Source organism: Electrophorus electricus, chromosome 9 (genome assembly GCF_041902795.1).
Source record: "Electrophorus electricus isolate QZ-2024a chromosome 9, ASM4190279v1, whole genome shotgun sequence".
Classification (NCBI taxonomy): Eukaryota; Metazoa; Chordata; class Actinopteri; order Gymnotiformes; family Gymnotidae; genus Electrophorus; species Electrophorus electricus.
The window spans coordinates 23,762,649-23,785,202 of NC_137505.1; the positions used below are offsets into that span (position 1 = coordinate 23,762,649).

Sequence of the window (22,554 nt, forward strand, 5' to 3'; positions counted from 1 at the left end):
CTAAACCCTAACCTACCCTTAACCCTAACACTTACCCTAATCCTAAACTAACCCTAACCCTAAACCCTAGCACTAACCTAACCCTAACGCTAACCTAACCCTAAACCCTAACCCTAAACCCTAACACTAACCCAAACCTAACCCTAACCCTGACACTAATCTAACCTAACCCTAACCCAAACCTAACCCTAACGCTAACCTAACCCTAAACCCTAAACCCTAACCCTAAACCCTAACACTAACCTAAACCTAACCCTAACACTAACACTAACACTAACCCTAACCTTAAACCCTGACCCTAAACCCTAACCCTAACCCAACCTATAGAGGACTCCAAACCTGAGAACCCTTAGTATTCAAATGTCAAAACGTTAGTTGTACCAAAAAACAGATGAAGCCGATCTTACATGTGTATGTATTTAAAAATCAGATGCAAGCGCTAATGAGAATGATCTTTTTGTAGAGAATGTTTAGACAGTAAAAATAATATGTACTGTAAACATTTACATTATTTATGGTGACGTGAAAGGCTCCGAAACCTTAGTAGGTGTGCAGCTTTCTGGGATGGTCCTGTAGCGCAGATAAACCCGCCTACCGCTAGTCTGCGGCAGTTCACAACGAGCGAGTGCGCAACGTTTGGGTGCTTCGACACACATTTGACAGACATAAAGCACAAAGTGAAAGGAAGAGATGCAAATATGGATGTAAGCTTTTGATACGTCTTGTTAAACGAAAAGCAGTGCAAAGGTTTGATAGAAGCGAGTCTCGGAGGTAAGTAGGCACAGACAGGCAACATTCTCGTTTAGATTTCACATTTGCTGCGTCAATGTTTGAATCTGTAGGTAATGTAAAAAACAACTCGCTGGTCCACCACACGTGTCTGGCTAAATCCAACAAAAAAGTGTAAACTATTATACGTTTATGTTTTATTGAAAAGCTTATTAAGTAAACTTGATCTAGTTTACCCGGGACATCTTTGGAAGAGATTGACAGTTCTTTATACTTTTTTCCACGTCTCTCTAGGGTGAGTGTTAACTAGCAGTTGTATTGTACCATGCATTGTGTAGTGGCCTAACAGTTAATCTGTTGTTACTGAATACCACATTGTGCTAAATATTACTTTCATCACGCTGACAATTGCATAAACGTGGACGTGAACAACCCATGAGAGCTGAAAATATCAGAAACAGTGTTTCAGTTATGGAACAATACTGAGGTCTGACCCTCCCTCCCTATAAATATGTGTCAAGTACATGCTATGCTTATATATTCTGGTTCGATTTCAAACATTTGGTCACTGATACATTGAACTAATGAAACCGGACTATTAAATCTAGAAGTGTGAATAAATCGGTAAGCAGGTGCACGGATGAGTTTCAGACATACTGGAGCATGTTTTCAGGACGCAAAGGCAGATGTTTGAAATTGTGTGGGCTCGCAATCTTTGTGTGCACTCTGGCAAGCATGAGGTTATTTTTGATTTGGTAAAACATTTTTAGTAATTTTAGTAAATATTTACACACACACACACACACACACACACACACACACACACACACACACACACACACCTATACCTCAGTCCTGTATCTGTATAACTAGTTTTGAATGCTAGTTTGAATTTTATATCTGCTAGTAAGTGAGGAGTGAAGATACAGCTTATCTCCATGATGATAAACAACAATATTATTATTAATAATATTATTAATACTATTATTATTAATAATAACTATTATTAGAATACTTAGTTATTATTAATCATTATTATTATTATGTAAAACATTGTAATCATATAATGATAATAATTACACTGCTATTACATAATAATAATAATAATAATAATAATAATAATAATAATAATAATAATAATAATAATAATAATAATAGCAGCATAGCTTGCTTTTGAGAGTTAGCTTTATTATTATTGTGTCTAATTAGTTTTATTATTATTGTGTCTAATCAACATTTCATGTTAAATCAAAGTGTTACTTTTTCTGGCTTGACCATGTAAACTCTTGTTTTGTTTAAGTGTACAAACACCGTGGCTTGCTTTTCCTTTAGCTTTTCATCATTTCCATCACAGCTCAGAGTGAATGTTTGGAATTTTGTATAGAGAGGTTATAGTATTACTTTACAGTGGATTAGAGTATTTCTTTACAGTAGATTACTTTGATAACAGCATTCATTTACAGTAGATTACAGTGATTATTGTAGTCCTTGACAGTAGATTGCAGTATTCCTTTACAGAAGATTATAGTGTACCTTTTTACCTTACAGTATAACTTTAATGTAGGCTTCAGTATTTCTTTCCATTGGAAAATAAATGGTTTTAAAGGTTTTAATTTAATGTATATGAGGACAGCAAGATATATCTCATATCAGATAACAAACTATCACATATCAATATCAGATTATCTGTTTGTTTTTTTTATATACTCACAATTTTTCCTTAAACAGCTCCTTTTAAACTGCAGGTATAATTTCTTTTTTAAAAGAGTGGTGATTATTAAACCAAACTGGGTTCACTGGGATGTGTACACTCAATGGACTCAAGTGCACGAAGAGTCAGAATGTGTGTTTATATATTTGAAGTGCTGCTGTCGCCCATCTGAGGGGGTGTGAGGTAGGAAAAGTGCAAATGTCTTTGGCTCTGTGTGAGGACGCTGGAGCTCTTCTGTTGCTGGTTTAGAGTGTGAGGTAGGCAAATGTCTCTGGCTCTGTGTGAGGTAGCTTGACCCCCTCTGTCACTGGTCTTAGGGTGTGTGAGGTGGGAGACCATGCATGCTCTCAGGGACATGGGGGGAAGGAGATATGCTCGCTGGCTGCGAAGAGGAAATCCACAGCCCTGGAGACAAACTTCCTTTGATGTGTGATCTGAGACAGAGAGAAACAGCCCTTGCCTTGAGGAGAGGAGCTGGCTTCCAACAGAGACTGGGGCGCGGCGTGGTTGTGGCCTGGTGACTGTAACAGTGATGCGGTCAGCTGACTGCACCAGCCTCACCTCCCCAGCACATTTTCAGCCTTACGCCTTCACATGTGCACCTCTCTGCTACTATATGCAGTTGGAAGAATTTTTTATTTATTTTTTGTCAGACACGGGAAGACACGGCTTGCACTCGTTAATAAACAAGCTCTTTTGAGCTTTCTGAGACTTACTGCTATAGGTACAGTAAGGCAGTAATGCATTCCTAGCCGCTTAAAGAGCAAGGGAATCACATTATATGAAGGCGACATGCAATAAAAGAATATAATTACTGAGTTACATCCAAGCCCGTGTGTGATTTCGATAGCAGGTTTGCAGTGGAGCAGTGCTTTCAGTAGCTGGGGTGTTGGCTAAACAATAGGAGCAGTGCAGGGAATATCTGAAAGGCTCTTTGGCATAAAAAATTAGCATGTTCATGCTTTGGTCTTTAGGAGCCCAGTAACCATGCAGAACCCCTAACAGGCATGGAGTCCGCTGTGTTTGCGTTCACCTGGGAAGGCAGGGGTGTTGAGAACTCCTTCGTACCCCAAAGTAAACCGAGGACTTTACACCATCACTTGCTGTGTGTTTTCTTAGATACGCTTAAGTATCTGTGGATAGAAAATGAACTGATGTCAGTTATGCAAACAGTACTGCTAAGAAATAATTGAGAAGAAATAAGGTAATTTACTGTGACAGCATGGTTGTACAATATGAGTATCATCAGAGTTTAGTCAAAGGGAAGTGCTGACCTTTTTAGGTCTATTCTGTCTGTGTTACATATTACTGTGCTCTTTGCTTTATGCTGTTGGTGACCTATGTGCTGTCATGCACATAATCCTGCACCGCCTCTTCAGTAATACTGACAGACAGCGCTAACATCTGGCTGGCACCTGGATGGAATAGCCTACTCCTCTCCCCCATACCCTATTAGCCCAGACAGATTTGAGAAATGGGCGTGCAGAAACCAGATTTTGTGGCCATTTGTAGAGACCTTTTACATCAGGCCTCCTGACAATCAGCAGTCCCACATGTCTGTGTGACAGGTGACGCTCAGTGACATTAGTTGAATGCCCCTATGATAGCGGTACACAACTCAGGCAGGTGTGCCTTCTGCATCAGCCTATACGCTTGCCAGAGACACAGAAGGGTGTCATTTGAAACCTGCTAATGACAAGTTTGGAGTTGGCCTGAAGGTATGCATAAGGGTTGTTATGTAGCATGAGTTGTAGGCTGGCATGAGGGTCATAAGTACGTGGTATGATGCAGGTGTGAGGAATGTTCTGTTTGTGTGCTCTCAGGTGCGTAGATCGTTCCACCACAGCCCCCTTCACACAAGCTGACAGAGGGAGACTCAAGTTACAGATGCTAGTGTTCTTGCCACTTACCTAACCCTTTTATGGACAAGAGTGGTTGACAAACGTGGCCTGTTTAAGCGCTCAGTGTTCACTTAAAGAATGCTGCGTTTCTTTTTTTTGTGCTGTTTTTTTCATGATTTTCAGCCATTTCAAAAAGGCACAAGACTCTAGACAGCCCCAGCTCTTTAACAATTTTATGCTAAGCCTTGCATCTTCCTTTAGGATGGTGTACTATTAAAGAAATGTTTTGGGTTTTTTTTACACCAGCGCTGTCTCTTGGCTTCCCTCCTTTCCCACTCAGATTTAGCACAAACTCTGGCTTCTTTGTAATTTTGCTGTTATCTTTCATTTTTCTCTCACTCATTTTTTTTTTTTCCATTTTCCAAAGGCTCTCCTTACTGCCTTTGCTATGGAAATCTTACCTTTAATGGGTTGTGGGTTTTTTTTGGTTTTTTGTTTTTTTTTGGGGGGGGGGGGGTGTACAGTTAGTGCCCCTTTCCGTGACTCCAGGGTTTCCATAAAACCCATCCCAGTTTATCACAGTACAGTGGCATGGTGGGGGAGGCTGGCTCGGCACAGACAAAGAGGAGCAAGCCCTGTAAAAGCTGCTTGCTGGTCAGAGCTCCATGCGCTGATCTGCCCCTCCATTAGTCAGAGTGCCAGCTCAAAGAGGAGACAGCAGGACACTGCATCTTCATCCGCCTGCTTTGTTTGCCTCTGGTTACTGAGCTGGGGAAGCTGACAATGGCAGAAGGGCTTCGGAAAATAACACATGTGGTCCTCACACATACCTCAAGAGTGTGCAGCGGAGCATGTGAAAGGATCCCTCTACACTCTCCAGTACTTATGCTCTTTTTGAATTATTTAGTTAAGTTTATTTTGCATGTTAGATGCATGGCTGACTTGCACACAATCTTTGCCTGGCCAATGTATCTGCCTCTGTGATTTGTGCTGCTTTTATCGGTATTTGCCTAGTATGTTCAATTTAAACTTTACACTAATCAGCAAGCATATTCTTTATATATTCTTTAATATTTCAAATATTTAAATCAAAATATGAATTTAAAATAAATAGTTTTTTTGTCCTATAGAAACATAAAGCCAGTTTTCATAAGCACAGACATGCAAAGGGACATGGTTTTCATAAGCAGAGACGGGGAATTCAGTGTCAGATTTGGATGCTAATTAGCTCCTCTTGTGCCTCATTTCAATACTTTGCTGAGCAGATGTATTCAGTCTGTCTGTTGAGGGGGCCTCCTTTGCACCCTGTTGTGCACCTATTGCCGTTCTTTGTGAGTATATCACAATTTCTCCAGCATGTTATCTGGCCTGTTGTCAAAGCCTGCTGTGGTGTTTTTAGTTTTGCTTGGCACAACAAATCAAAGCAAATGTACAAGCGCTCTAGAGGTTTTTTTTCCCTTTTGGAATCAATTTGGAAATATGATGCACTACATCTAATCCTCTGCAAATTTTGTAGGAAATACAGAAATACAGGAAGTACATGCTGCTGGTATACTAGGCTGCTGGTTTATGAGGCTGCTGTTTACTTTGTCACTTCATCATTTCTTCCCTCTCAGACAATCCTTCAAATTCTGCTTGAATCTGTGCTTGGAACCAAGACTTTGGAACAAAAGGAAATTGCAGAAATGTTCTGAACCAAACATGTTTGATGCTCTTTGATTCACATCTGTATGCACAGTCACTCGTCACACTGCTTTCCCAGTGCGCCTCTAAATTCCCCTTATAGATGAAGCTTGATGTGAAGGAGCAGCCACGTGTTCCTCTATTTCTCTAGAGATGCGTCTTTTGATCATTCCTTTGAAGTTGAACACTTTCTGTGCATGGATGCAATTGATAGAGTTCTGGTACATAAATCATGCTTGGAATTCTAGATATTTTTGTGCTAAATTTTTCAAAAATTTAATTTTGAAAATCTCCATGCTCTGATTGGAAGACTCGCTTGGAAGATCCCCTCTGGTAGATAAATTGCACTGGAATGTAATTGCTGGCTGAAACTGAGGCAATATTTGATTTTAGGTTCTGTGGTAAGTGAACACTTAAAGCTGTTTTTCCACTAAACATTGGAATGGCCCAATTATTCTTAGGTGGCAAGGTAATTCTCCTTTAGAGGCAACCAGCCTACCCTACTTTGATGTGTGGGGTTCACTAATTATGGATTTAAATCTTTATGCCCCATGCCTAATGCTTTCTCTCTTTCTTTCTGGTATTTCAGGATATTAGTAGCTTGCAGATTTATTGAAAATTAGCTGCACATTGGCCTTCTTATCTCTAGTTTTAGGACTTTCCGTCCAGTATTGTATGTTGCCAGTCCCTTATTGACAACTATGATTTACCCAACTGCTATCTCCCCTACTATGTATTGCCTCTATTCTTGTGTGTTATCATCTTGCAGTATTGGCAGTAAAAATCAACAAAAGGCAGAGGCTATGCTTTTCAGGATGTATCTATTCAACCTTGTTTTCACTTACATACCTCTGTAGTGCAAACCATAGAAAGTGAGCATTTCCACAGACTGCATATAGGCATAAATATCTAGATAACTGTGTACAGTGTACTAATGTATCTCAGTGTGAAAAAGCTTGGTCTGGAGACTGCAAGGTTTCATCATCCTTGGATGCCCCAAAGGCAGAGAAGAGAAGGCAAATCCATCGCCTCCAAAATCCTAATTAGCACATCGTGCCTTTTCACTGTGCCGTGACTGGTTGCCTGAATTCAAGAGAGTAAAAATTTAAGCCCACTCCCCCCCCCCCCCCCCCATCCCCAAGTTTTCTGCAGCTGCTGCTGAGATATTTTACCTTTCCCCCGATCCCCCAACTCAGTTCTCATCTCTCATATACACCCCACCCTGCCCCCTGCACCAAAAAAGTGTATCTTAGCCACCCTTCAAAGGGACTTGCTCTCTCCCCCTCAGAGCCCTCCGGAGGGGCTTAACTTCTCACAGAACAATTGTAGAAGGTAAAGATACCCTGGTGGCACAGGCTAGCTTGCTAACGTTTCCTAAATCATCTATAATAAGGCAGCAGGACTCAAGTAAGGCTCCAGGTGGACTGTTCAGAGAGATAACATTCAGAGAGGGGTATAGACAGAATCAAATGGCAGGCAGGGTGACGGTGGGTGAAGAGGGAGGAAGAGAGGGTGGACCACTTTTAAAGTCAAATAAGGGTCCTGTAGTGTCATCGTGAAAGTCAAGCAGCATCTAACTTTCCTGCTTGATAGGAGGAAACTGCGGTGATAGGACCTAACTTGGGTTTATGTTCTGTTGGCTGTGCTCACACTCCCATGTTGCTCAGCCTTATCCAGAAAAAGCCAACGGCGGTTCGTGCTTTTGCTCCAACCTGACAGCTATTGTCTGAGCTATTGTATTGATTCAGGTTTACTCTTAGTAAGGCAAACAAACAAAACTAGGACTGGCAGAAAAACTGCCTCTGCATATGAGATATAATGGGACATATAATCAAACACACCAGGACTGTACCCAGAATGGACCAGCACTTCTACCACACTCAGTTTAAATATCTTTTGTTTTAAAGATCTACTATCTTAACTTTGGGGATTTAAATCACTAGATCACTGTAATGCATACAGGTCATGTAAAGACATTATTTTACTTATTAATAGCTTTTATATCATTTATTCTTTAAGCATTGTAATGCATGTGTAAAATCTTTAAAATGTTAACTAGCAAGTTATGCTAATAGTATCATATGTTAACCATATTCCTTTTCCTTTTTTTATGCCAGTGTAAATAAGATCATTATCTAATAATGCTACCAAACACCCCAAATACACTTTTTCATACATTGCAGTCTTCAAATTGGCATGTACTTATAATGCACTGTATTGTATATTTTCCTGCAGTTCTGAAGTTTTTGAAGGACAGGTAATTCTTCTACAACTCTTCCTGATACTTATATCACATATTCCAGTTTCCCACTGTGTGATTGTGAGGTACAGGCCTGATTCCTTCAATCTTCAGATGTGCTGAGGGGCTGAGAAGAGGATTAAGAAATTCTACATCTGATCTGGAGCACTTCAAAAGAATAGTGCTGGATTAGAGTGCATGTGCTCACAGGATTTCAATTAGCTGGCCCATGACGTTGACCTGATCTGACTCCTTTGGATTTAGCTGGCTGCGCTGTGAGCTAGTAACAGTAGTTCATTGCCATATGGCATGTGATGAGAGGCCAGGGGCATTCCAGAAATGCATTGTTCTGTCTCCCCCTCTCTGATATCAGTAGAGACCCTCACCTTCATCTACAGTTGTCTAATCTGCGATTATGGGAATATGAATCCTTGCTTAGAGGGTTACAGTTGATGTTCGTGAGAACTCCTGAGCATTCTATCCCTGCTCATTTTGGTGAGCCGTGGACATTTGGGCGCCTATATTGAGCTTGAGAAAAAAAACACCAGAGAGCTCTAGCTTCTGGTACCAGTCATCGCCGTACAGTACTCTAACTACAGTGAAATCTGGTCTGACGGGTTTGAGGAGTCACAGGTGAGGATTTGCATTTCGCTCCCTCCAGTGGGAGAGCCTGCCATTCACAAGCTGCTTCACGACCTAGAATATCACGTTGCTGACCTGAGCTAGTTTTACCCACCTGGCAGTGTCTCGGAAAGGAACTCCTGGGCCTTTGACCTAGAGGGAACTGCAGGCCGCCAATAGCCACTTTTCTTCACTCAGCCCTTTCTGCCCATGACCTCAAGTAATAAGATGACATGGATGTTATCCAACAATATGATTGCATGTTTTGTACTGTTCAGGGAGGAAGTTCGGGTTTCAGTGCAGTTCTTGAGTAATGTAGGAAATCTAACTTCGTACACGAGAGACTCATGGGCAGAAGCAGGTCACATTTGACTTCTGCACTTAAATGTGATGCAGGTCTAGTAGGTTGAAATTGTTTTCAAGGTTGAAATTGTTTTTGCATAATAATTCTATATTGGAGATCTGTCCTTAGTTCCTTTCAGTTCATTTTTATCTTTAACATTTTTAAATAGACTTTGCTGTGAAGCAACTTCACAAAGATCTAGACTCAAATATGTTGCACTTACCCACCTTAATAATTCACTTCCCACCATAATGCACCTGATCCAACTAATGAAGAGCTCAAAAGCTGTCACATTGATACGTGATAACTTATATGATAAAACTAACTCACTTCTGGTTTATTTAGAGCAGTGAAATTGCTCTAAAACAGAGGCTTGGCAGGAACAGGATTGACAAGTATTGCTTGTCTATGGATGTTCATGGTACAGTCATCATGCATTTACTGTCACTTTGATATGTCAAATTCTATAGGCATTGTAGAATTCTCTTTGGGCAGAGCAACAACAAATAGATAGCATTATGGATTTACTCAGGTGATATTATCTAGTGTATGGAGGAAAATGTCTTTTGTTGGTGATACTTTAAAAGGCAGTTATTTTGGGTGCCATAGTGTTATTTTATTGATCTTAATATTTTTTGATTGAGTAATATGAAACACAATGAATTCTCCAGATTGCTTCTTCACTCAGAATAAATGCATCCTTAGTTAAACAGTAGTACCTTTTTCCTTTGTGCTCTCCAGTTTAGAAACTATATAGTCCAGAACTTTGGAAAAGGGGACATAAGATAAACTGTTGATGGAATCTGTCTTCAGTCTAGGAGAACAAACAAGTGTGAGGGCAAATACAGAAAGCATGATGGGACACATGCCCTTGCCTGGTACATGGTGGAATATTTGCTTAGTAATTACCTTCTCTGATACCACATGATCCTTGCTAAGGCTCTTCAAACAAAAAGGAAGATTCTTTGACATACAAGCAAGCTTCCTCTTTTTTTGTGATGACTGCTTGCAGGCTGTGATGACAGGTAGAGTTCTCTGCACATACTTCTGCTTAAGAGCAGAAAAGCCATTGTAGCTTCACCCTATATGTTGTTTTGGACTCAAAGATTGAAAGTATCATGTTACCTAATAAGAATGTGCTTCATTTAGAAATGAAGAGACATTTTAATTCCGTTTTCATTCTATGTTGGCAGCAAGGCACATATTTTGCTTTTATGTCTCAATGTGAGATTGTATTAAGAGGTTTCTTCTCCTGTCAGCACCGTCCAAGACTAAGCGAACTGGACCTCCCATGATTATTTTAACTTTAGTTTAAGGTGAACCTCTTTACATTTCTTTTTCAGTAACTGTAACTTTACTTTTTCGGTAAGTAAGAGTCAGTAACTGACTATAACTTCTAACTTCAAAACAATGCACATTAGCTCTACATGATATATAATTTGTAAATCACAATTGCAGAACTGACCCTTTCAATACCGATATTGGAATGCAGTATACACATGCATCCTCTAACAAATCACAAATCAAACCTACCTGATAAGCCTACCTGCTGTGAGAGTCCGGACACTGTGTACTGTGAGAGTCCTGATACTGTGTTGTGAGAGTCCTGACATGTTGTGTTGTGAGAGTCCTGACCAGTCTTGGAATGCATGTGGTTAGCAGAGGAAGCATAAATACTAGTGTGTTAGAGTGACATGATCAGCACAGGAGGGGAAAGAAAGTTTTTGTCTTCTTCATTGAGGGGCAGATCCACCCCCTTCAATCACACCCTCTGTTAGCGATAGGACAAAAATGCACATTTACTGTATCTTTAATTTAATGTACTTTCATCTGTACTTGGACTATGAGTGGGGGATGGTTTTTGGTACATTGCAAATGAAATCACATGTCACTCTGAGCTTGTCTTGAAGTTAGAGAGTACACTTGGTGTACTGTTTGTATTCATGGCTATAGGAGTCAAGTAAATCCTACAGTGATGTCGAAATCATCTACTTTGAATATGCACTTACTGGTCACTATATTTGTAGACCACAACCTACTCCATTAATCTCTGGTCAGTTTCTGAACACTGCTGACCAGATATTAATTGGGCATTGATGGTAATGGCATGATGGTAATGGCATTAAGGTTTTGAGCCTTTGTCAGTCACATGTCAGGAAGCCTAACAAAAATCACAGACAGTGCATGGCAACAAACCCTAAAGCATTGGGGAAAATCCTAGGCATGAGATAATATTAAAGCTTTCTTTAAATAAGTGGATTATTTTTATAGTTTGTCTCAATAAAAGAACAAAAGATAAAAGGCCTGATTCCTGACTTTATTTCCTTTATTCTTATGTGCTTTATTCTTCCCTTAGTGTGTTGTGTAGTAGCTCTGTGCTCTTTCCTTTGGAAAGGTTATATCACACATTGCACCTGCTATAGAGGTCCTGATGTTATCCTCAAACAAATAGCCTGGGCAGAGGACACTGCACAGCCTAGCAGGGTAAAGTTGGACTCCTTAAGAGGAGATATTTCAGCACAAGATGCCTCTATGAGGACACCTGGAGCATTGAAACCAAATCCATGTACCGTTGTCTGTAGGATGTCTTGGTTACATGCGGCTTTGCACCGATGCATTTCCTTACCGTACCCTCATGAGCCTGCAAGATTGTAGCCCTGGCTGGGTTTAGACTTCATCAGCTCCTTATCTCAGCCTGTTTGTATGACATGCTGGAGGTTTGTGGTTTTTTGCAATAGCCCATTGTAAGATCTTGAATCCCTCTTAATTTAATTTGCTCTAAAGAAAATGCTGGATAATCTGGGTAAAGAATCACAAATTGTTACTTAAACCTGGTGGTTTCTGAAATGCTGGAAATTTAAGCTTGTTCTAAATATCATCTTGTGACAAATAAGGTTTGTTTGTGTGTAGGACTGTACATTTCTTATATAGAATTCCTCTGGTTAAATAAATGCATCTGATCATGGTGAACTTTGCATTTAAACAATGTTTTTTTTCCCCTTTTTCTATATTATTGGTAAGATAAGATCAGATCAGATAATAAGATCAGGTGAATATAAAGAAAACTATTATACGTTATGTTACTGTTGATTTAAGAATATTGAGAAAAAAAAATCAGTCATAGCCAAACATACAGGTGGTTGATCTCTTGCTCAACCACCAGCTCCTTGGCTGGTTTTCAGTGAGGAATGGGAAATTGAAATGTACACCTTGTATTTTGGTCCTCTTTATGAATGCAACTACTGGACCTACAGTAGTGATAACAATCTTTTTTAGGAAACCGAAAGCAGTCCAACGTGTTTCAGGTGTGCTGTATTGTCTGAGAAGTCAAGAGCTAAACTGCAACAAGAACTAAGGGCTGGGTGGGACTGCAGTGTCTTCTGAACCCACACATGTTCAGGCCAGTCAACAATGGAGGAGGTCCACTTCTCAGTCTCCTCGCTGCACATTCAACTTTGTCCTCCTGGACATCCTGCTGGATAACCAACAATATCACAATATCCAACCTGTCAAAACTGAGATGGAATGAGATTGGACTGCATCCCGATCATCTTGGCTTGATCTGCTTTCTTGTATTGGATGTATTTTTGCCCAGCTTGCCCTGATTAATATCTCTCATTTAACTGAGAGTCTTATTATAACCCATAACAATCCACACTTGTCCTCCCAGGCCTGTGCTTGGTACTGATAAACCTGCAGAGGTTTGAAAGCAAAGCAGTAGGCTAACCTTTCATGAAGTGGAGCATTAGCTCAGACTATGAGGGGCTAAATAGAGTGGATTGATAAAAAAGAACGTATATAAGTAAAGATCTATAAAATCTAGATCTTTAAAACCTGAAATAGCTAGTTTTTAGTCAGTGATGTAATTAAAAAAGATATACATATCAATGGTTGACATATTAGATAATTGGTTAACCAATTATCTGGCTAATTAAATGCCTTTTGTGATAATTGCCATTGGCCATTTTTATTTGGCATTGACTGAAGTTTTTTGTTTTGTTTTGTTTTTGCAAAGTTTAGTTTTTTGATTACCTGAGAACATTTAGCTGATTATTTTTTTATTTAGTTGATTCATTTTTTTTAGTTTAAATAAGTGCACTACAGAGTGCAGACCTGCCTAAGTAAACCAAGACAACACAGACAACACAAACAGTTGTAAACAAATGTTTACCATTTGTTCATTTGTTGTTATTATAAATGTTGTTATTATGTTATCTTTTATAAGAGGCCTGCTATCTATTGCCATTGGCATCAGCAATTGTTGACCACTAATTCATATTGTACCTTGCTATATGATGATGGCTGATTACATTTACTTTAAATTAAGCAGTATTTAATACACTTTTAAATGCAAAATACAAATACAGAATACAAAAATATGAATGCATGTGGCTAACAGTAGAAGTCTAGATGCTTTTGTGTGTGTGTGGGTGTGTGTGTGGGTGTGTGTGTGTGGCTAACAGTGGAAGTCTTGATGCTTGTATGTGTGTGTGTGTGTGTGGCTAACAGTGGAAGTGTAAATTCTAATCTGTGTGGCTAACAATGAAAGCTTCAATGCTAGTCTTTAGCAAACAGTTGAAACGTACACACACACACACACACACACACACACACACACACACACACACACACACACACACACACAAACGCATCTAGACTGTTTAGTTCTACTATTTATCTTTAGATCTACGTCACTCGTGCTTCAGTTACAAGAAAAGAAAAAAAATCCATATCTCTTATATCATATGCTGTCTGTACATTGCCTGTGAACTGGAGAGGTGTTTTGTTTCGGCACAGTGCACGTGAAATGTGTCACATAGACCTCCTGTTGGAGAGTAGGCACTTAGCATGCTGTTTCTACTTGTGGCTAGAACAGTCAAGCAAATCTTACAAAGAGATAGTAAATTAAAGACTTTGCCAAAACGAACCAACACAGATACATTTCAGGGCATGTCAGAGTTGCCTTGTGTATTGTCCTGTGATGTGATGATGTTTGCTCAGACGATGTGTGACTTAAAATAATGAGAGCCTTGTGCAGTTGTCCCTAGTGACTCTAATTCTAGAATAATGACACAATGAGCCACACTAAAAGTTTGGACGACACTGAATGCAGTGTTATTTGCTATTGTGCTTAGCGATACAGTTTTGAGTCAGCCAACACAGTTTTGGAGTAATGCTAAAATTACTCAAACTCACAAATTAAATCCTTCAACTGAGCCTATCAATATATACCCTATACCTGTAATTGTAAAGTAAGATGTAAATCAAACTAAAAAGAATTGGAGAAAAGGATTTGCATAACCTGATCTGCCCTCCGTTTCTAGTTGTACTCCAAGAAAACCTTCAGGGGTCTTAAGTCAAGCGTTCTGACAAATGTGCAATTTGACCCAGCTTTAGTTTCACTAATGTAACCCACAGAAGTGTGCACAGACCAGCTGCTCATCCAGGACTTTTATTTATCAGGCAATTGCATGCTTTTCTTGTAGAACAGTGCTGTACTAAAAAGCATTAGTGAGTTTTTGAATTAAACAAAACTTTGTTAACCTCAAGGAAGTTTTGGCTTTAAAGATAAATTATAGGGTGTCCCATTAATTATGGCACAAATACTACATTTCCCCTGAGATAACAAGATATTAATTCGATTTTTATGCAGTGTTTCAAGTCATAGTGATATGAAATGTAATGGGCAACAGTATTGAACCAAGAAGGGCATATCACAACCCTCACGCAATGTATGGGAATGTTTGCGTGGGACATAATTGCTGTAATAACAAGAATCTTGTTGAAATACTTTATTTCCGTTCTTTAATCCAATAGCGAGATTACCATGGTCACTGCTTAGGTGACCTATATATAAGAGAAGGCATACCTGAGTCAGTAAAATAAAAACACTTTAAAATATACACCTTTGTAGAATATTGAATGCAGAATTTTCATTAAATTAGACAAATCCGGGGTCAGAGAAGAGGTGCCATGATTTTAATGTAGTATATGTGACTTTTATGATGATAATAAAAAAAATACAATGACCATTTAAGAAATTCAAAGCAGATATTGGAGTACACTGTGTATCAAAGGCTTGCGGTGCTTTTTCAGTCCTTGATTTTGCTTTTGTTCTCCTTTACAGGTGCCGTTTTTGGACTCGACCAGTCAAAGAACTGCATGTGTGAGTCTCCACCCAGCAATGGAACCCTGGCCTATAGTGGCCTGGGTCCTGATGCTGACATTTATCATTGATTGGCTGAAAACTGTTCAATCAAGAGACTTTACAGAAAAAGACATTATTTTCCTTTATCCTTCAAGTAAGTACATATACTTCTGTCTAAAACTCACCTTTAAAGGCATAGATATACAAGTTTATGCTGAAAAGGTTGGCTGCTGTTGGGATTACTTTCAAGCCAGTGTGTTTTACTTGAACAGGGGCAGCTAGCAGATGAACCTGGTCCTTTGTCCCTTTACCAGGTGTGCGGGCAGTGAATGTTTCGACATTGTTCTTGATGATTTTCTCCTACAGTGCAAACACTCTGAAGCTCACTTTGGGTCACTCAGATTGCATGCCTTTTTTTCCATGGCTCACACTACTTAGTGGACAAATGGTCATTGCAACTCAATTCTGCAGAAATTCTGCATAACTGCTTATATGTGTAACATTGCTGTTTTTCATTGTCATTACTATGTCAGCTGAAGGGAGGGGGTGTGGTTGACTTCCACATGGAGCTCTGCTTGTTACCAGATTCAGCTGTTGTCCATTTAGTCAGAGAGTATGAAGGACCTGTCTTGCCAGGGGTCAGAACTAAGCTTTCTTTTTTTGCCCCACAAAACAAAAGCTTGTATTGAACAAGTGAAAGTGTGTAAACAAGCAGGGTAAAAAAGTGAAATAAAGCAGAGAAATAACACGAAAGTCCTGAAGAAAGGTAGATTTATTATTTCGTGTGAAGAAAAGCGAACAAACCACATTTTTACCTGAAGGGGAAATGATGCACACTCTTTTGGGACAATTCTTTTTTAAGGTTTGGTATGTTAAAATGGAAATATAAATGTTACTGCAGCTACAAACATCCAGAATGGGAAGAGAATAGGGATGGGAATGGAACATATGGGATGGGAATGGAACATATTGGATGGGAATGGAATATATGGGATGGGAATGGAACATATGGGATGGGAATGAAATATATGGGATGGGAATGCCAGACAGATACAGCAGTTATACAGTAGAAGCTTATGCATTTTTGAGGTGGTTCTGTGAGGTTGTAAGTTGTGTACTCAATGTATTAGCAGTTCACATGAAGGAGCATGTTCTCTGGGATCTTTCAAGTAAGATGATTGTAATTTCCACACTGGCTACCTGGCAATTTATTCGGTCATCTTTTACAGTTCTTTGATCTTTTAGGTTTCTGTGAAAAAAACAAGCATGTGTTTTAGATGAGAAAGGAAATCTAACTCCCAGCTGTTGCTGAGATCACACCACAGCTAGCACCAGGCATGTGCTGTGGGATATTCTTGTGGCACAAGCTGGACATCGCATAAATATGCTTGCCGCCTCTCACTTTATAATCTTGGCTGTTAATCTTATTTGACTGGTAACAGAAGAGGCCTGTTTCTAGTTGGTTAGGGCAACCAGACCCTCTGTCTCATGTACAACATGCTTGATCGGCTTGGAGTTTTAATACAGGACAGCCGTGAGGCCCTCACATAGGATCCTGAAGAATGTCACATATCTCCCTCATTCCCCCACTTGTGGTGCTTGTAGTAATCATCATTAGTGACAGAAAACAGTTGCTACTGCTCCTGTTTCTTCATACTCTTTATACTCCCTAATCAAGTTTGACCAGAACAGTCTGAAAATGTTTGATCCATTTACAACACAAAAAGTATTCTCATGAACATTGGCATGTTGGTCCTTGCTTTGTAGTGACCTGCTATCTGTAATGGACTGTACAAGCATAATCTGTCCTGACCAGCGATATTTCACAGTGCAGCCTTCGTTACCAGTGATTCTGTGAGCCTCTGATCCCAGGCCAAGCTCAGGGACACAGCTGGTATAGCAACTGTTTTAGGACTCCTCTGCACCCGGCTGTATTCTCCCCACCAGGATATTTGATAGGAAGAGAAAAGTTAAGAGCCCATTATGGTGGACCCTGAGCGCTGATCACTGTAGCGTCCACTGCCTGTGGCTTAGAATTAATACTTCTGCTAACATACTGCTTCAGGGACCATGAAGAAGGCAGTAGTCTGTAGTCTGTTATGCTACTTGGATATCTGCTTTCATGCATGCCATTTCCCAAGGGCAGCAATTGGCTTTTGGAATATAAAGGTCATAATTACTTTCACATGCAAGAAATTGTTCCAAGGTCTTTCCAAAAGAATTACACCAGGCCACTAGATTTTTTGCTGTCAACGTATTTGTACCATCACCAGCTCTCAAAGCAGATGTGAAACACTTGAAATAGGAGTGTTTCAAAACTTCACATGAAGGCACTGCAGAAATTACTTCTGTTGCAGTGTAAATCAGTGCCTTTTAGAAGATCAGGGAATAAGCATTTAAGATCTCAGTCTCTTATCCCACAAACAGCCAGACCTCCCAAGATTAGTTTAGCAATGTGCCTGCTTTTTGGGATGCAGCTGGAGACATCCGTGTAAGCTAGATGCCACCCTTCTGGCCTCAGTGGGGAATGTGTGTGTGTGTGGGGGGGGGGGGGGGGGGTTTGACTGGAGGGGATTTGGTTGGAAGGAGAGATGCGTATCAGGGAGAAGAGAGAGAAGCCCAACTGTAGAGTTGGTGAGAGTATGTCATTTGTGACTTTACAATTTTTGCGTAAACTCCGTACCTGCAGCTGATGCATCTAAAGTAAAAAAAGCCCACAATTGTGCAAATTAATGTGACCCCAATGTTGTGACCCCTGCCCCCCTCTCATCACAACAGATGGGAAGCATCAACATTTTCTCCACTGGAGACCATTTAACAAATAAGCCACACTCCTCCTTGAGCTTTCAATTCAGCACATTATGTATTAACAGATGAAGTACAGTAGATGGCACTGGTAATCTAAAGAGGGTCACTACTAAATATTTTTATTTAAGCAAATAGAATTTTTCTATTCCCTGCAGGTTTTGATGGAAATTAATTTATCCTTTTTTATATGAAATAATTCATATATATAAGAATTTGAGAACGATGCCCTTCTAATCTGGTGTCATTATTCAATGTGGGCACCAAAAGTCCACATAAAAAATTTTAGGGAGTTCTGGAGCTAAAAGATAACAGTAATGAATTCAGCCAAGCTACTCATGGGTTTCAGGACTGTGTGTGCAGTGTCAAAAAAGTTGTGTCCATCTCTCTAGTCTCAGAGTGAAATACAGCCCAGTGCTGCAGAATTGGTTTTAACTGGTGCAGGACTCATATTTATCAGGAGTGATAAGAAAACAGTCAGTGCAGAAGAACTCTTTGGAGCACTCACAAGTCTGATAAGATTAAAATATATTAAGATATTTACAGAAGTGTTCTTCTAGGCTAATAGTTTTTCCTTTGCTCGCAGCATTGATAGCATTAAAAGACTGTTAAAAGTGGCAAAAGTGGCAAAATGGCATTGAACTAAATATTAATTGCTATTCTTTCTTTTTTTAAAATACAAGAGTTTTTGTATGGCTTTACACAAAATAATTCTCCAGAGATGTAAGAAACAAACACCTAGTACTCCTAATTCATTTTTCTAATACACAGACTGGATATTTATTTTAAATCATTGCTCCATTCACAGCTACTCCATACCCAGGAGGGTTCAAGTGTTTCACATGTGAAGAAGCAGCCGACAATTACCAGTGCAATCGCTGGGCACCCGACCTCTACTGCCCCAAGGGTATGACCATCCGCCTCACAGAACATGGCCTTTTATCAGAACACTGGCTGGCTGCCCTGGAAACCACGGGAGCAAAGCCTGTCATCTGCATTGAGAAAGATGCTTCTGTTTAGCTGCTCCCTCAAGATCAACACTCATCAAGGAGCAGCAATGTAACTAACAAGCTAACGTCAATCACAACATTTATCTGATTATAATTATTCCACTCTACTCCCTCATGGAGGATTTATTTCTGAGTAGCGTGTATACAACTTGGCTTACAAATTGTATATATACAAGTTATTATCTCTAATTTGACACTTAAGTGTAATATCATATTTGGAGAGAGTAGTCAACTTTTCTTTTGCTCCAAATGATAGTGGGTTCAAAGAAATCTCCTTGTATCCATTTATTACCCAACATGCTGTGTTCATTCACAAGTGGCATGCCCTGTGAGAGGGGCTGAGCATCTCTGGATCTGATTAGCAGCACTCCGGTAATGACTCACAACCCCCCTTTAAAACACCCTTCTGTAGGCGTCACAGACTGTGCCCTCTTCCTGTCACGCTTTTTAGTGAAATTCATTAAAATGCTGTAAGTGGGAGTGAACTTCATGAACGTTATCTTGAAATATGGCCAACCGTTTTAGATAAGAGCAGGTCAGAATAAAAAATACTTGCAAACGAAAGAAGCACCATTTCAGTTTAAGCCACTAGTCTGTGGTTGTTTTGTTTTTGTATTTTGACATTCTCAAGGTTTTGGCATCTGATTCCTTTGCACCTGCAGAGAGTAAGTACTGCTACACACGTCACGTGCTGGACGGGGATGAGGCCAGCATATCCGTGACAAAGCGATGCGCGACGCTGCAGGACTGTCTCACCACAGGCTGCATGGACATGGAACATGAAGGAAACCGAGTGAGTGCGTGTTTTCGTCTGAACACAGCCAGTGTGTAGTATGGGAATACTCCATTTTAAACACACACTGTTGTTGTTATTGTTGTTGTTGTTGTTGTTGTCTCATAGGTTCTTGACCTGACGTAAAATGTCCAATAGAGATGATCATACAGGAAGCTAGCAGGATGATAGTAAACATTCTTGTCCAACCCCACAGCCTGGAGGACTAGGCACAGCCCACGGCACTTTCTGTTAATCCATAACCCCCCCAAATGACTTCATTGCAGGTGGGAGTGAGATGCAAGTTAGACCGCTTTCCCATGGCAGGCAACCTGCCTAATCTTCGCTGAAATGCACATTTCTCTATGCTGCCTGAGGTCATTGTCTGGCTTATGTCTTAGCTCTCAGTGCAACGCAGGGCTTTTCAACAAGGCGCTAAGAGGGAAGCCACAGGAGAATGGGAGATAGAAGTGGGGAAACAGAACATTGGGAAAGGGATAAACCCTTTGAAGAATGACAGAACAAACAGAAGGCCCTTTCAATCTTTAGAATTTCAGATATTATTGTTTACGGCCATTTCCACTCTGATGTCTGGAATTCAGTCAGTTGTTTGTTATGCCCTTGACTGCAGGTAATCTTTTAAACCTTTGGGTTATGTCTAACAAAGCTTGTGTTGAAAAAGCCACTGGCCCCATGCTCTCTTTGTGCCTTTTTGCTCTGTGCAGGTGTGTGTTTCCTGCTGCGAGGGGAACATCTGTAACATGCTTCTTCCCTGGAATGAGACAGATGCAGTCTTTGCCACCACGTCCCCCCTCAGCGGAGGCCAACAAGTCGCCATGCATAACGCGTTGGTGCTCTCCCTCTTCGTCGATTTCGTCATCATCCTCAGCTACGCATAAGGACACAGACTGAAGTCACGGGTTACACTATTATTAGGACTGGACCGACTACAACCACCCATGAGTTGATTAATGTAATCATAGGCCTTATCTCCCACAACGGAAGTGTTACTTTTGAACTTTTTGATCAACACCTGTCAAATTTGTCTCATGATATATCCAGGATCTAAGAAATCAGTTATCTTTTTAAGAAGACATTTCTTTAAGTAACAGCTCTTGTTGTTTTCCAGGGGCAATGGTTAAGCCAAGGTGATGTTTCCCTCAGCATGTGCTGACCTGTTGAAAGGGCCATGACACCTGTTGAAAGGGCCATGGCGTATTTATAGTTCAAACAAAACTGTACAGGTATGTTGTGTATTGTAATTTAGATGTATGATATTTATTTTTGTACCATATGTTTATTGTGGAAAACTGATGAGTGAATGGCTTTCCTGATGAGCAATGACTGTAGCCACAGCAGGAGTGTGGGCCACATTTATTCTCCTCCCATCAAGAGCTAATACCCCATGATTTTTTTTTTTTTTTTATTGATGAGAAAAGTATTTTATCAGCACAGAAAGAGGGCCTGTGTGTCATGAAGGAGCAGCAGGTTGTTTTTTAAATACATGATTATATTCCCTCATTTTTATTCCAGAAGATCTTCCATGTCACAAACCTTTTGAAGCACTTGTGTACAGATGTGAGAGGTGTGTCTTGTTTAAGCATGAGGAGTTGTGAAGTATTTGTAATGAGCTTTGTTTTATTTGTAACCACTAGCAGTGTGTATGTTACTGTGTGCAGTAAAAGGGCCATGTGTCACCCTTGACTTTTTGTGTTTGTTTAGCTCTGTTATGCATTCTGCTCAAGGCTATTATGTATACTGTGACATATTTTCAATTATTTTTCTTTGTTGGTAGTGCAGCCATCAAAAAGTGCAGCGTTTGCAACTACAGTGTTATTTTTCTTTGGGTTTTATGATTTGTTTAGGAGACCTGCCCACAGCTCAAAAGATAAATTATTTCCTCTCTCACTCTCTCTCCCTCATGCTCTCAAATAAATGCCATGACATATCTGGTTCCTTGAACTTCTGTTAAAACTAAAGGGCATACGAGTTATTGAGTAGTAACAAAAGGGCTAATAATAATCTGTTTTATCCTATGTGTCACTCAGGTAATTATACTCCACACAAGACAGTGCCAGTTAGAAAATGCTCTATACAAGACAGTGCCAGTTAGACACATTCCCAACAAGAACACCTTCAGGGACAACCAGTGGAGGTTGGCATAACTGACCTATTTACTGACCAAGCAAGCGTGCTGCATCCCAGCCAATGCCAAGTTTTCATAAAACATAAATCATTTTTTGTTAGATTTTTTTGTATAATTTCTGTAAATTAATGCCTGTAATACTGGATATCCTCAGTGTCTTTGACCAGTAATATTTACATATTATGTACAGTTGAGTGTGTTGAGTCTTGTGTCTTCTGCAAAAATATCTCCTTTAAATGTGCCAGACTGTATTTACATCATTGTACATGACTGACTATAAACACTAATCCAACATACTTTTAAGAATAAAAATATTTGATAACTGAATGGCTGAATTATTATTTTTTGTGTGAGTTGGTATGGATACAAGAGATTAATCCCTACACAAAATGTCTGAGTTTGTGAATACCTGGAAACGGTCAGACTGTAAATGAATGTCTCTCTCATCCTGTCTGCTGTCGGCTCCTTGCCACTTTCCATTCAGCCTTTCCGCATGCTGCTAATTT

The 22,554-nt window shown here is 39.9% G+C and overlaps 1 protein-coding gene across 9 annotated transcripts; it reads left to right on the forward strand.

The window, feature by feature from the left end:
- Positions 1-634: 634 nt before the first annotated feature.
- lypd6 (LY6/PLAUR domain containing 6) lies at positions 635-22,375 on the forward strand. Of its 9 annotated transcripts, none has more exons than XR_014125370.1 (7): positions 635-771; positions 15,295-15,469; positions 18,929-19,027; positions 19,793-19,923; positions 20,628-20,875; positions 21,032-21,146; positions 21,436-22,375. XR_014125370.1 is itself a non-coding variant. In XM_027010034.3 (5 exons), exons 2-5 carry the CDS (start codon positions 15,352-15,354, stop codon positions 20,799-20,801), a joined length of 522 nt encoding a protein of 173 aa, XP_026865835.2. In that variant the 5' UTR covers positions 635-771; positions 15,295-15,351; the 3' UTR covers positions 20,802-22,375. The 9 variants fall into 9 exon arrangements, 2 of the variants coding, with proteins under 2 accessions (XP_026865835.2, XP_081577064.1); XR_014125371.1 differs by having other exon boundaries at positions 21,439-22,375; XR_014125368.1 differs by having other exon boundaries at positions 20,628-21,146.
- Positions 22,376-22,554: the final 179 nt, after the last annotated feature.